This window comes from Amblyraja radiata, chromosome 47, assembly GCF_010909765.2.
Source record: "Amblyraja radiata isolate CabotCenter1 chromosome 47, sAmbRad1.1.pri, whole genome shotgun sequence".
Classification (NCBI taxonomy): Eukaryota; Metazoa; Chordata; class Chondrichthyes; order Rajiformes; family Rajidae; genus Amblyraja; species Amblyraja radiata.
The window spans coordinates 3945200-3960424 of NC_046002.1; the positions used below are offsets into that span (position 1 = coordinate 3945200).

The 15225-nt window shown below is 47.2% G+C and overlaps 1 protein-coding gene across 3 annotated transcripts in view; it reads left to right on the plus strand.

Moving 5' to 3' along the window:
- The window catches only part of LOC116968878 (mothers against decapentaplegic homolog 4-like), a 53620-nt gene that overhangs the window by 24464 nt on the left and 13931 nt on the right, over positions 1-15225 (plus strand). For 2 of the 3 annotated variants that reach the window (XM_033015855.1, XM_033015854.1), the window contains exons 3-4: positions 12085-12274; positions 14915-14935. In XM_033015855.1, the coding sequence (XP_032871746.1) occupies positions 12085-12274; positions 14915-14935 (211 nt within the window). The remainder of the gene's footprint in view (positions 1-12084; positions 12275-14914; positions 14936-15225) is intronic. The other variant, XM_033015856.1, reaches the window with a different exon arrangement.

Below are 15225 nucleotides of genomic sequence, written 5' to 3' on the forward strand. Positions count from 1 at the left end.
GATCGAGCTTGGAATTGGGAGTGCTGTTCTTGTTTAGGTCTAATCGTTTAAAAAATATATATTTTTATTAGTTTTTTTTCTCCAAAAAACTAAAACAAAACAAAAAGAATAATGATCAACATAACAATGATATTGGTACATAGGGATCAGGATTACATTAATGTTTAAGAAGGAACTGTAGATGCTGGAAAATCGAAGGTAGACAAAAATGCTGGAGAAACTCAGCGGGTGCAGCAGCATCTATGGAGCGAAGGAAATAGGCAACGTTTCGGGCCGAAACCCTTACTTCTTCAAAGTAGGCATACCTTGAGGAGATTTCACAATGGAGTAGATAAAGTGTTTAAGAAGGAACTGCAGATGCTGGAAAATCGAAGGTAGACAAAAGTGCTGGAGAAACTCAGTAGGTGCAGCAGCATCTATGGAGCGAAGGAAATAGGCAACGTTTCGGGCCGAAATCCTTACTTCTTCAAAGTAGGCATACCTTCAGGAGATTTCGCAGTTGCCTATCTCCTCCGCTCCATAGATGCTGCTGCACCCGCTGAGTTTCTCCAGCATTTTTGTGTACCTATAACCTAATATGAGTCCAGTGTCAAAATACACATTGAATATACACCTCCTGTACACCTCCATCTCTATGTAAATATAGTTAAATGTTTAAAAGAAAACTTATATATGTAGGAAAAAAAACAAAAAGATAAAAAGGAAAAAAAAGAGAAAAAGGGAAGAAACAAAACCACCCTAAACTAGAGGGGGAAAAAAGCAAAACAGAATCTGAGCTGTAAAGAATTTCAACAATCTAAGTCCCTGTTTATCGTCAAGTCCGTTCCACCGTATAAAGGTAAAATAATTTTTATAACGGTTGGAGAGGGAGCAATTTATGTCGTGTGAAAATGTTGAATAAATCTTCCCCAAGTCCTATCAAATTTAACCAAAGGTTCAACAATGTCACTCCTGATTTTTTTTCTAAATTTAAATTTCAATTTTAGGTCTAATCTAACGACGGAAAATCATCTGGAGAAAAGATTTACCAGAATGTTGCCAGGACTAGAGGGTGTGAGCTATAGGGAGAGGTTGAGCAGGCTGGGACTCTATTCCATGGAGCGCAGGAGGATGAGGGATGATCTTATAGAGGTGTATAAAATCATGAGAGGAATAGATCAGATCTCTTGGGGAATCGAGGACCAGAGGACATGGGTTTAAGGTGAAGGGGAAAAGATTTAGACAATAGACAATAGGTGCAGGAGTAGGCCAGAACCGCCATTCAATGTGATCATGGCTGGTGGTGGGTGGTGGGTGTATGGAACGAGCTGCCGGAGGAGGTAATTGAGGCTGGAACTATCCCAACGTTTAAGAAACAGTTAGACAGGTAAATGGATAGGACAGGTTTGGAGGGATATGGACCAAGCACAGGCAAGTGGGACTAGTGTACCTGGGACATTGTTGGCCGGCGTGTGCAAGTTGGGCCGAAGGGCCTGTTTCCACACTGTATCACTCTAAGGGGCGGCACAGTGGCGCAGCGGTAGAGTTGCTGCATTACAGCGCCAGAGACCCGTGTTCAATCCTGTCTACGGGTACTATTTGTGCGTTCTCCCTGTGATCGCGTGGGTTTTCTCCGGGTGCTCCGGTTTCCACCCACACTCCAAAGACGTACAGTCTGTTTGCAGGTTAATTGGATTCTGTAAAAACTGTTTACAAATTGTCCCTATTGTGTAGGATCGTGCTAGTGTACGGGGTGATCGCTGGTCGGCGTGGATTTAGTGGGCCGAAGGGCCTGTTTCCACTCTGTATCTTTAAAGTCTAAAGGGTCCCGACGAAAAACTTATTTCCTGTTAGACAAAATCTCATCTATTGCATCCGCTACTCTAGATGTCAACTGATCTACATCGGTGAGACCAAGCGTAGGCTTGGTGATCGTTTCGCCGAACACCTCCGCTCAGTCCGCAACACACCTCCGCTCAGTCCGCATTAACCAACCTGATCTCCCGGTGGCTCAGCACTTCAACTCCCCCTCCCATTCCAAATCCAACCTTTCTGTCCTGGGCCTCCTCCATGGCCAGAGTGAGCACCACCACAAATTGGAGGAGCAACACCTCATATTTCGCTTGGGCAGTTTATACCCCAGCGGCATGAACATTGACTTCTCCAATTTCCGGTAGCCTTTACTGTCTCCTCCCCTTCTCAGCTCTCCCTCAGCCCTCTGGCTCCTCTTCTTCCTTTCTTCTCCCTCCCTCCCACATCAATCTGAAGAAGGGTCTCGGCCGGAAACTTTGCCTATTTGCTTCGCTCAATAGATGCTGCTGCACCCGCCGAGTTTCTCCAGCACTTTTGTCTACCTTCGATTTTCCAGCATCTGCAGTTCCTTGTTAAACCTATTTCCTGTTCTCCAGAGATGCTGCCTGACCTGCTGAGTTACTCCAGCGTTTTGTATCTATCTTTGGTATAAACCAGTTTGGTGAAGTTTCTTGTTATGTGATATTAAAAGAAATAGTCTATCTGTTCCTAACCACCTCCATTGACAGAGTGAGGCCGCACTCAAGCGTGGAGGAACAGCCCAACAGTATTAGCATTGAATGTCGAGCCTTCGGGTCCTAGTCGCATGGCATAGAAACAGGCCCTTCGGCCCAACTTGTCGAAGCCGACCAAGACGCCCCATCTACCCTCGTTCCTCATGCCCATGTTTGGCTCATAATCCTTCTAAACTTTAAAAAAAAACTGACAGTGCTCAGGAATTCAGTGGGTCAGGCAGCATGTTGTTTAAGATGCAACTGCAGATGCTGGAAAACCGAAGGTAGACAAAAATGCTGGAGAAACTCAGCGGGTGAGGCAGCATCTATGGAGCGAAGGAAAGGGGCAACGTTTCGGGCCGAAACCCTTCTTCAAACGGAGAACATGAATAAGTGATGTTTCAGGTCGACACACTTAACCATATAACAATTACAGCACGACTTCAAACCTTCCCTGCTAGCTCTGATTTGTTCTGTACCTTTTCATACTTCTAGTTTTTCTCTCCCCTGACTCTCAGTCTGAAGAAGGATCTCTACCTGAAACGTCACCTATTCCTTTTCTCCTGAGATGCTGCCTGACCCGCTGAGTTACTCTGGCATTTTGTGTCTTATCTCCCCAATGCATATACTTGTCCAAATGTATATTAAATAGTGTTTGTTTACCTAGGAATGCAGAGTATGGCACATTTACAGGCATTTTCTATTCTGCCTGACTGGGGGGGGGAGGGGAATGCACTATCTTGATTATATGTCTTGTTAAACTACTGTGTCTGTCTGTGTGTGCGCCTGTCTGTGTGTGTCTGTGTGTGTGTGTGTGTGTGTCTGTGTGTATCTGTTTGTGTGTGTCTGTCTATGTGTGTGTGTCTGTGTGTGTGCCTGTCTATGTGTGTGTCTGTGTGTGTGTGTGTCTGTGTGTGTGTCTGTTTGTCTATGTGTGTCTGTCTATGTGTGTGTGTGTCTGTCTATGTATGTATCTATGTGTGTGTGTCTGTCTATGTGTGTGTTTGTGTGTCTATGTGTCTGTCTATGTGTGTCTGTCTGTGTGTGTGTGTCTATGTGTGTGTCTGTGTGTGAGTGTGTCTATGTGTCTGTCTATGTGTGTGTGTGTCTGTGTCTATGTATGTGTGTCTGTATGTGTGTCTTTCTGTGTGTGTGTGTGTGTGTGTATCTATGTGTGTGTGTGTTTGTGTGTGTCTATGTGTGTGTGTGTGCCTGTGTGTGTGTGCGTGTGTCTGTGTTCAGTTACACTAGCCTTGACTTGGCATCCAGCCGGGAGGGCAAGACTATGTTTTGTCTGCAACAGTGTGTTGTCCACTTCTGCAGGCAACAGATGAGGGAACACAAAGCCTTGTCAAAAGGCAGTGTGGATCTAGTGGGATTAGAGAGAATGTCAGGCTCACTGACCCTGCTGGAAGTGAAAGAGCAGTCCAAGCCGTAAAACTATGTGGCCTTAGCAAAGCCACCCTCTCATTTAGTTTAGTCTTGAGATACAGCGCAGAAACAGGCCCTTCGGCCCACCGAGTCCGTGCCGACCAGCGATCCCCGCACACCAACACTAGGGACAACACCAAGCCAATTAACCTACAAACCTGTACGTCTTTGGAGTGTGGGAGGAAACTGAAGATCTCGGAGAAAACCCACGGGGAAAACGTACATACTTTGTACAGACAGCACCCGTAGTCGGGATCGAACCTGGGTCTCCGGCGCTGCAAGCGCTGTAAGGCGACAACTCTACCGCTGCGCCACCGTGACTGCCCTAATTCCCGACAGTTTCTGCAGTCCCAGTGCCCTGGGATGCACGCGGTACTTATTCTGCTTACATGAAGGTGTAATCTATCCTGAATGGGGTGCTGGTCCTGAGAATGAAATTGCTGCCCTCAGCAGATGAGTAAATGCAGCCTCCGCTTCATAGTCGATTTCAGTTTGGAGAGACTGCATGGAAACTGGGCCCTTCAGCCCATCGAGTCCACACCGACCATTGATTACCCGTACTGGGTGCTTAAATGCATCTTCTAGTTCAATTCTAGATGCTTAAATGCATCCTCTAGATCAATTTAGAGACCATCGATCACCCACCCCAAACAAGTAAATGCATTCCAATGTTTAGAGATACAGCGTGGAAATTGGCCCTTCGGCCCACTGAGTCCACACCGCCCATCGATCACCCACTCGCACTATAGAACACAAAGTGCTGGATTAACTCAGCAAGTCAGGCAGCATCTTTGGAGGACATGAATCACTAGGTAGACAAAAATGCTGGAGAAACTCAGCGGGTGAGGCAGCATCTATGGAGCGAAGAGGTGATGTCTCGACCCGAAACGTCACCTATTCCTTCGTTCCATAGATGCTGCCTCACCCGCTGAGTTTCTCCAGCATTATTGTCTACCTTCGATTTTTCCAGCATCTGCACTTCCTTCTTAAACATGAATGACTAGATGATGCTTCGGGTCAGGACCTTTCTGCAGACTTTAAAGACAAGTTGTGTGTGTGTCTTGAGGAAGAGATAGGATCTCCCTACATTCAACTCAGGAAGTGGATGACTGTTTGTGTGCAGTAAAAAGGAACAGCAGATGCTGGTTAATAGCGAAGATAGACGCACAATCTCTTGAGAAGACAGATAGGTGGTCTTAAGAAGGGTCCCGACCCGAATTATCACCGATCCATGTTCTCCAGAGATGCTGCCTGAGCCGCTGAGTTACTTCCAGCGTTTTGCCAGCGTTTTGCATCTATCTTTGTTTTTTTAATGTGTTTTCGGCCCGAAATATCCAACCACACACTCATCTCTCCATTGCTGCCATCAGGTAGAAGGTACAGCAGCAGCCTGAAATCTGGTACATCCAGGTTCAGGAACAGCTACTTCCCCACAGCCATCAGACTATTAAACTCACCATCAAACAAACTCTGCACTATGGTAGACATAAATGCTGGAGAAACTCAGCGGGTGCAGCAGCATCTATGGAGCGAAGGAAATAGGCAACGTTAAGAAGGGTTTCGGCCCGAAACGTTGTCTATTTCCTTCACTCCATAGATGCTGCTGCACCCGCTGAGCTTCTCCAGCATTTTTGTGTACCTTCGATTTTCCAGCATCTGCAGTTCCTTCTTAAAAACTATAACAGCCTATTGCACTTTATCTGTTTATTTATGTGTGTATATATATAAGGTCTATGCTATATCGACACACTGAACTGTCCTGTATTTATGCTTACAATATTCTGTAGTGCTGCAGCAAGCAAGAATGTCAGCGTCCTATCTGGGACACATGACAATAAACTCTCTTGACTTGACTCGACTTGGTGTATATAAAATGCCCTAATAAGCTGAGGCCTGCGAGTAGCAGGAGCAGTTTGGGTGTCTGCGTGGGGGGTTTTGGTGCCCTTGATGCAACGTGAATATGGGTCGGAGCCGGTGTACATTGCACAGTGGCGCCAGTGAAACCGGCGTCACTCGATAAGTTTTGACATCTCACCACAATGGGATAAACAAGAAACCCTGAGCCGGGTCGCAGGGGTCAGCGAGATGAAGGGAGGGTGTCACATTTCAGAGCCCAGCCTGGCTGAAGGAATGCTTCTGGGCCCTTAAGTTTCATATCATTAACCTGCTCGAGTAATCAGCTGCCATCTATCGCGTCTACCTACGGTTTGTTAACTCCTGCCATGCTGATACCTTCTAAATTTGCAGTCGGCTGGGCAGTACTCTGCATATCAAGTCAAGTCAAGTTTATTCGCCACATACACATACGAGATGTGCAGTGAAATGAAAAGTGGTAATGCTCGCGGACTTTGTGCAAAAAGACAAACAAACAAACAACCAAACAAACTACAAACAGAATGGAACAGAAATTGGAGGTGTTGTGCATACTAACGTGCTGTTAGTGCCCCCTTAAAACTATCTAGTGAAGGTGATTTGACTATATTGTTGTCTAGTTTATTCCATTCCCTTAAGGTTCTTACAAAGAATGAGTTCTTATAAATACCTGTCTTGGCGAATGGGGTTTCAATTTGCATATCATTTCTCTCTCTTGTTCTCCTATCTGTTGAGTATGTTATGTTTCTATCTGCAGTTATGCCCACCATCCCCTTGTGAATCTTGTACAACATGGCTAGTCTGTTCCTTGCCCTTCTTGTTTCCAGCGTATTCCACTCCAGGTCGGACAGCATCTGCGTGACACTGCTACCTCTATTGTAGTTCCCGATGCTAAAGCGTGCTGCTTTCCTCTGTACCCCTTCTAGTTTGCAATTGGCAGATGGCACAATGGGCTAAGTGTTCGGCTGGCGACCGGAAGGTGGCCGGTTCGAATCCCGCTTGGAGTGCATACTGTCGTTGTGTCCTTGGGCAAGACACTTCACCCACCTTTGCCTGTGTGTGAATGTGTGTGAATGTGTGTGAGTGATTGGTGGTGGTCGGAGGGGCCGTAGGCGCAGAGTGGCAGCCACGCTTCCGTCAGCCTGCCCCAGGGCAGCTGTGGCTACAGAAGTAGCTTACCACCACCGAGTGTGACTGAGGAGTGAATGAATAATGCGATGTAAAGCGCCTTGAGTATTAGAAAGGCGCTATATAAATCCCATCCATTATTATTATTATTTGTTGATATGACCAGTTTTGTATGGGTCCCAGACGCATGAAGCGTATTCCAGTAAGGGTCTAACCAATGTTGTATATGCTGTGGTTTTCACTTCCTTTGGGCAGAACCAGAGGTTTTATCTAAGCTTTAGTGACTGTGTTATCCACGTGGTCCCCCCACGAAAGCTTGCTATCAAGATGAACTGATATAGACGTTACACTCTAAAGATGCGGCGTGGAGATAGGCCCTGTTCACCCACGCGGTCCGTGCCGACCAGCAATCACCCTGTACACTTGCACTATCATCCTCTGGTCTATTCACATACTGAACTTTTATCTCCTGTTCTGTATTATATTTACATATTCTGTTGTGCTGCAGCAAGCAAGAATGTCATTGTCCTATCTGGGACACATGACAGTAAAACTCTCTTGACTCTTGACTGCACACTGGGGATAATTTACGATTGCACAGAAGCCAATTCAACTGTAAACCGGCACGTCTTTGGAGTGGGGGAAGGAAACTGGAGAAAACCCACACGGTCGCAGGGAGAACGTGCAAACTCAGTACGGACAGCACCCGTGGTCAGGATCAAACTTGGATATCTGGCACTGTCAAGCATCGACTCTACCGCTGCGCCACTGTGCCCCCCTCATTCATAAGGGGCGTGTGCAAGCAAGCGAGAGTGCATGTGTGCGAGAGTGTGTGTGTGTGCGTGCATGCGAGAGTATGCGTGCCCGAGCGAGTGTTTGCGTGCGTGAGTGTGCAAGCGAGAGTGTGCGTGCCCGAGTGAGAGTATGTGAGCAAGAGTGTGCATGCGAGGGTATGCGTGCCCGAGTGAGAGTGTGTGCGAGAGTGTGTGTGCGAGAGTGTGCGTGTGAGAGTATGCGTGCCCGAGCGAGAGTGTGTGTGCGAGAATATGCGTGCCAGAGCGAGTGTGTGCATGCGTGAGTGTGTGAGCGAGAGTGTGCGTGACGGAGCGAGAGTGCGTGCGAGATTGTGTGCGTGAGTGTGTGCACGAGTAAGTGTGAGTGTGTAAGTGAGACTGTGAGTGAGAGTTTGTGTTCAGTAGAGCCACCCGCTGCATTCTATCCCACCCCAGCTGCTCGGCTGCTGTTTACGGGTCGGGCAGACTGGACTGAGATCACACCAATAATTGCCAATTAGACACTGCTGAATGATTGATGCCCGATCCTCGAAGGAACTTGTGTTTTTCATCAGCGTAGTGGATGTTGCTCTTTGGGGGCTTTGAGTGCAGGCACATTAATGCAGGCAGAGTGCCTCGTCTGTACCTAAAGCAAGCTCCATCTGACCGGGAAAGAGTGGCGATTCTAACTGAGGGGATATTTTATCTGACCCCCAGAGTGCTTGTTGGCCTTTATGCAGCTTACGATTCTTTTACACTGTGTCAGATTTGAGTGTGGATATAGGTTACAAGCCGTAATAATTTTGGTTTTCCTAGTGCTGACGTCGTCCATTCACTCGGCTTGGAAATGGGTTGGTTGTGGTCTGCTCTCTGCAGCTCTCGACCCACTGGTGTGATCTCTGATGAAGGCTTGCATTTTTACCATTGTCTCACCTCAACAGAGGAAGCACCCCATCCCAGCTTGCTTTAGAAAGTGCATTCACCCCCTTTTTCTTTGATTTAAAAATATCTATACTAAACACGCAGGTCGACAAAAATACTGGAGAAACTCAGCGGGTGAGGCAGCATCTATGGAGCGAAGGAATAGGTGACGTTTCGGGTCCTCGACCCGAAACGTCACCTATTCCTTCGCTCCGTAGATGCTGCCTCACCCGCTGAGTTTCCAGAAGGGTCTCGACCCAAAACGTCACCTGTTCCTTCGCTCCATAGATGCTGCCTCACCCGCTGAGTTTCCAGAAGGGTCTCGACCCGAAACGTCACCTATTCCTTCACTCCATAGATGCTGCCTCACCCGCTGAGTTTCTCCAGCATTTTTGTCTACCTTCTAATTTCTGATGTTCATAAGCGATAGGAGCAGAATTAAGCCCTTCGGCCCATCGAGTCTAGTACCTTCTCCCCATAACCTTCCACTTACTAATCAAGAATCTGTTAATCTCTGCTTTGAGTTAGATTTAGCTCTTAGGGCTGACGGAATCAAGGGACATGGGGAGAAAGCAGGAACAGGGTACTGATTTTGGATGATCAGCCATGATCATATTGAATAGCGATGCTGGCTCGAAGGGCCGAATGGCCTACTCCTGCACCGATTTTCTATGTTTAAAAATACCTAATGACTTGGACTCCAACACCGTGAATTCTACAGATTCGCCACCCTCTGGCTAAAGAAATTCCTCCTCTTCTCCTTCCTTTTAGTTTTGAGATACAGTGTGGAAACAGGCCCTTCGGCCCACCGGGTCCGCGCCGACCAGCGACCCCCGCACATTAACACTATCCTACGTACTCTAGCGACTATTTTTTACATTTACACCAAGCCAATTAACCTACAAACCTGCAGTTGGTGGATATTTTTAAGGCAGAGATTAGTACAGGTATCAGTGGTATGGGGAGAAGGCAAGAGAATGGGGTTAGGAAACATAGAAAATAGGTGCAGGAGGAGGCCATTCGGCCCTTCGAGCCAGCACCGCCATTCATTGTGATCATGGCTGATTGTCCCCAATCAATAACCCGTGCCTGCCTTCTCCCCATATCCCTTGACTCCACTAGCCCCTAGAGCAGTATCTATAGAGATAGATCAGCCATGATTGAATGGCGCAGTAGACTTGATGGGCCGAATTCTACTCCTATTCCTTGTGATCTTATGATCTCAGAGAAAAACCCACACAGGTCACGGGGAGAACGTGCAAACTCCGTACAGACAGCACCCGTGGTCGGGATTGAACCCGGATCTCCGGCGCTGTGAAGCAGCGACTCTACCGCTGCGCCATTGTGACTCAACTCACAATGAGGGGCAGGGGTTGACTAGTAGTTTGCCCCAGAGATGCGAACAACTATTTCATCGTATCTGAATGTTGCAGGAACAAAGCCGTTTTGTCTACATTTGCTGATGGCACCAAATTGCACGATACAATAAATAATGCAGATGGCTGCATCGGGATGATTGACAGTTTAACTAAGTGAGCTAAACTCTGGCAAATGGAATTTAATGTATTTCCACCCTGAGGCCATCCACTTTGGACCTTGGATTTCTGAGCATTTCCCAGATAGCAAGAAGCTGGGAAATCTGAATGAGCAGTGATTTGCAAAGTAAGCAGGCAAAAAAACATCCATCTACAGCCTAGCGATAGTTTAATTAAATGGCTAATGGGATAATAGTCTTCTGTACTCTCAGAGATTATGTTAGAGCTGGACATATTGCCATCTGGTGTTCTAAGTAGGACACAAAGTGCTGGAGTAACGCAGCGGGTCAGGCACCATCTCTGGAGATCGTGGGTGGTTTAGTTTAGTTTAGGTTAGAGATACAGAGCAGAAACAGGCCCGGGTCTCTGGCGCTGTAAGGCAGCAACTCCACCAAGGAGGCAGTAACCGAATAACAGCATGAGAGAGAACTGAATTAACATTAATAGTCAAGAGCCTGTCCCACGTTCACGACTTAATTCAAAACCTTTGCCGAGTTTGCCCCCACCAACATAAAAAGTCTTCTCACCCGCCACTCCACCTCCAGGCCCCTCAGATCGGCCGACTTGGGGCTGATGAATATCCCACGGTCTAGGCATAAGCTCAGGGGCGACCGCGCCTTTGCGGTTGCAGCCCCTAGACTGTGGAACAGCATCCTCTTTCCCATCAGAACGAACAGCCCCCTCCATCGACTCTTAAGTCAAGACTAAAGACTTATCTATACTCCCAAGCCATATGGATGTATGGAAATCTAATTTCTTCTCTGTAAAGCACTTTGGCTTCAACGTGATTTGATTTAAAAGTGCTATATAAATAAAAATGACTTACTTACTTTCCTGACGTCCTCTGAGTGAGGGCTACATGTATATATGTATGTAGTCTGTTTTGTTGTGCTATTCTTATAACAAATGTAAAGCACGAGAGTTGTTTTTTAAATGTGCTATAGAAATAAATGTGACTTGACTTGACTTGACTAAAAAAAAATCAAGATCGTGGTAATGTACGAACTCCTACGACCTTCCACGACGATGTTCACAGACGCCTACGAGTACGTCTACGAATTCCCACGACTATTTCGATGCCCTCCTTACGGGTAAAAAGTTGCAGTTTCTTTCTTCCCGACCATTTTATTACTCGTGGACATTTTTCAAGTTCAAGTTCAAGTGAGTTTATTGTCATGTGTCCCTGATAGGACAATGAAATTCTTGCTTTGCTTCAGCACAACAGAACATAGTAGGCATTGACTACAAAACAGATCAACGTGTCCATATACTATAATATAAATATATACACACATGAATGAATAAAATGATAAAGTGCAAATAACAGATAATTGGTTAATAATAATCAGAGTTTTGTCTGAGCCAGGTTTAATAGCCTGATGGCTGTGGGGAAGTAGCTATTCCTGAACCTGGTTGTTGCAGTCTTCAGGCTCCTGTACCTTCTACCTGAAGGTAGCAGGGAGATGAGTGTGTGGCCAGGATGTTGCGGCTCTTTGATGATACTGCCAGCCTTTTTATCAGGCTGGAAAAACGTCCCGACTTACCTGATTGCACAAGTACCTACGGCTGGCATAACGAGCCGCTACGATATATCTACGAACTCCTACAACCTCTTACGGAATCGTTACGAACAATTTGAATGGCGGTGCAGGCTCGAATGGCCTACTCCTGCGCCTTTTTTCTATGTTTCTAAAAGGCACTTATGCCATTTATGGCAAGATCCAGGCTCTAATGATGAACGACATGTTGGCCGGTGCGGGCAAGTTGGGCCGAAGGGCCTGTTCCCACACTGTATCACACTGTGACTCTCAACCTGAATTCCCTGCTGGCAGAAGTGCCGATATTCCTCGAACTGATGCATTGGGACTTGGAGCGACTCTCACTCACCCTGCCTGTGTTTTTTTTTCCTCCTCTCTCCAGGTCGCTGGGAGGAAAGGCTTTCCCCACGTGATCTACGCTCGCCTGTGGCGATGGCCAGACCTGCACAAGAATGAGCTGAAGCACGCCAAGTTCTGTCAGTTTGCCTTCGACCTGAAGTACGACAGCGTCTGCGTCAACCCCTACCATTACGAGCGGGTCGTCTCACCCGGGATCGGTGAGTGGCAAATAGGTATCCATACTTTTAGCAGCGACCCTTCGTGGGTTTTCATTCCCTCCCTCCCCTCCCCTCCCCTCCCCCGCCCTCACCACCAGAAATTCGGGTTCACAAAAGTCAACAGAGTGTTTTACCATATCAAGGGTCAAGAGCTTCAAATTCCTGGGCGTGCACATCTCTGAAGATCTCTCCTGGTCCCAGAACACTGATGCAATTATAAAGAAAGCTCATCAGCGCCTCTACTTCCTGAGAAGATTACGGAGAGTCGGTATGTCGAGGAGGACTCTCTCGAACTTCTACAGGTGCACAGTAGAGAGCATGCTGACCGGTTGCATCGTGGCTTGGTTCGGCATCTTGAGCGCCCAGGAGCGGAAAAGACTACAAAAAGTAATAAACACTGCCCAGTCCATCATCGGCTCTGACCTCCCTACCATCGAGGGGATTTATCGCAGTCGCTGCCTCAAAATGGCTGGCAGTATCATCAAAGACCCACACCATCCTGGCCACTCACTCATCTCCCTGCTACCTTCAGGTAGAAGGTACAGGAGCCTGAAGGCTGCAACATCCAGGTTCAGGAATAGCTACTTCCCCACAGCCATCAGACTATTAAATACAACATCAAACAAACTCTGAACTATATTCAAGAAGGAACTGCAGATGCTGGAATATCGAAGGTAGACAAAAGTGCTGGAGAAACTCAGCGGGTGCAGCAGCATCTATGGAGCGAAGGAAATAGGCAACGTTTCGGGCCGAAACCCTTCTTCAGACACAGTTCGAGGAAAATGCTTCAGAAGAAGGGTTTCAGCCCGAAACGATGGACACACTGATCTGTTCTGTATTTATGCCTACAATGTTCTGTTGTGCTGAAGCAAAGCAAGAATTTCATTGTCCTGTCTGGGACACATGACAATAAACTCACTTGACTCTTGAAACAGAACAATGAAATTCTTACTTGCAGCAGCACAACAGACATTCATCATCATAATCATATTTTATTAGCCAAGTATGTTTTGCAACATATGAGGAATTTGATTTGCCGTACAGCCATACCAATAAAAAGCAACAGAACACACAAAATGCATTTCAACATCAACATCCACCACAGTGACTCCTCCACATTCCTCACTGTGATGGAAGGCGAAAAAAAGTTCAGTCTCCCCTTCTTTGTCCTCCAGCGGTCGCGGGCCTCGAGCCTTCCGTTGACGGGACGATCTCACTCCCGTGGCCGGCGGCAGCCCCTTACTCGTCGGGGCGATCAAGCTCCTGCATCGGGGTGGGGGTGGGGGGGGGGAATCTCAGCTCCCCCAGTGGGGTTGCTGCCTTAAATCTCCAGAGATCCGGGTTCAATCCTGACCTTGGATGCTGCCTGTACGGAGTTTGCACGTTCTCCCTGTGACCGCGTGGGTTTTCTCCGGGTGCTCCGGTTTCCATCCCACACTCCAGGTTTGTCGGTTAATTGACTTCTGTAAATTGTCCCCTAGTGTGTACCATAGTGCTAGTGTACGGGGATATCGTTGGGCGGCGCAAACTCGGTGGGGCAACGGGCCTGTTTCCACGCTGTATCTCTAAAGATCACATCAAATGATAATCGAACAATGGTGTGATCGATGATGGGCATGGAATTGATGGGCTGAATGGCCTTTCTCCATGCTGCCTCTCATAAACTAAACTTTGTTGCTCTGACCAGTCCTGCTGTTGTGTTTACCCAGACTCTATGAGATGCCTCACCCCTACATTGGAGACTTTCCCCTTTATTCATCTATTAGGAGACGTTTAGTTTAGAGATACAGCACGGAAACAGGCCCTTCGGCCCACCGGGTCCGTGCCGACCAGCGATCCCCGCACACGTAAAGCCCTGTCCCACTGTACGAGTTCATTCAAGTGGGACAGGCTCTTTACTCCAGCATCTTGTGTCCAAGTCTGATGTTTTTATGTTGAAGCTATTTATTATTGCTATGTTTGTATTCTTTTTTATGTGCTGCATTGGCAAAAAGAATTTCACTACACCTAGGTATATGTGACAATAAATACAACCTTTGAACCTTTGAACCTTTGAAGTCTGATCAAAGATATAGCTCTGTCCCACGGTACGAGTTCATTCCAAGAGCTCTCCCGAGTTTTAAAAATAATCAAACTCGTGGTAAGCACGTAGAATGAACGTAGCGGGTACGTCGGAGCTCGGGGACGTCTCTTAGCGGCTCGTAACGCTAACGGCAGGTGCTCGGGAAACGCTCGGGTAAGCTCGGGAAGACTCGTGAAGATTTTTCAGCATGTTGAAAAAGTGTCCACGAGGGCCCAGAGTACCGACGAGCGGCCATTACCGTAAATCTCCGAGTTCGAATCAGGGCAAACTCGGGAGAACTCTTGAATGAACTCGTACAGTGGGACAGGGCTATAACACTACACTAGGGACAATTTTTACATTTAACAAGCCAGTTAACCTACAAACCTGTATTTCTTTGGAGTGTGGGAGGAAACCGAAGATCTCGGAGAAAAGTCACGGGGAGAACGTACAAACTCCGTACAGACAGCACCCGTAGTCGGGATGGTACCCGGGTCTCCGGCGCTGCATTCGCTGTAAGGCAGCAACTCCGCCGCTGCGCCACCGTGACTGCCTGAAATGTTAAGACATCTCTTTTTTTTCTCCTCATGCAGGTTTGAGCCTCCAGAATACAGGTGAGTATTTGACATCGCTCGTTTTCACTCACACATGTTCAGGTCTGGAGAAACTGTGTTATAGAGTGAGAATGAGCAGTGCAGAACATTATGCCTAGGAGTGCAGGAAGATGAGCGGTGGTCTTACAGAGGAGTATAACATCATGAGGCTGAACGCGCAGTCTTTTTCCTCCTAGTTTTGGTCTCCTAATTTGAGGAAGGACATCCTTGTGATTGAGGCAGTGCAGCGTAGGTTCACCAGATTGATCCCCGGGATGGCGGGACTGTCATATGAGGAAAGTTTGAAAAGA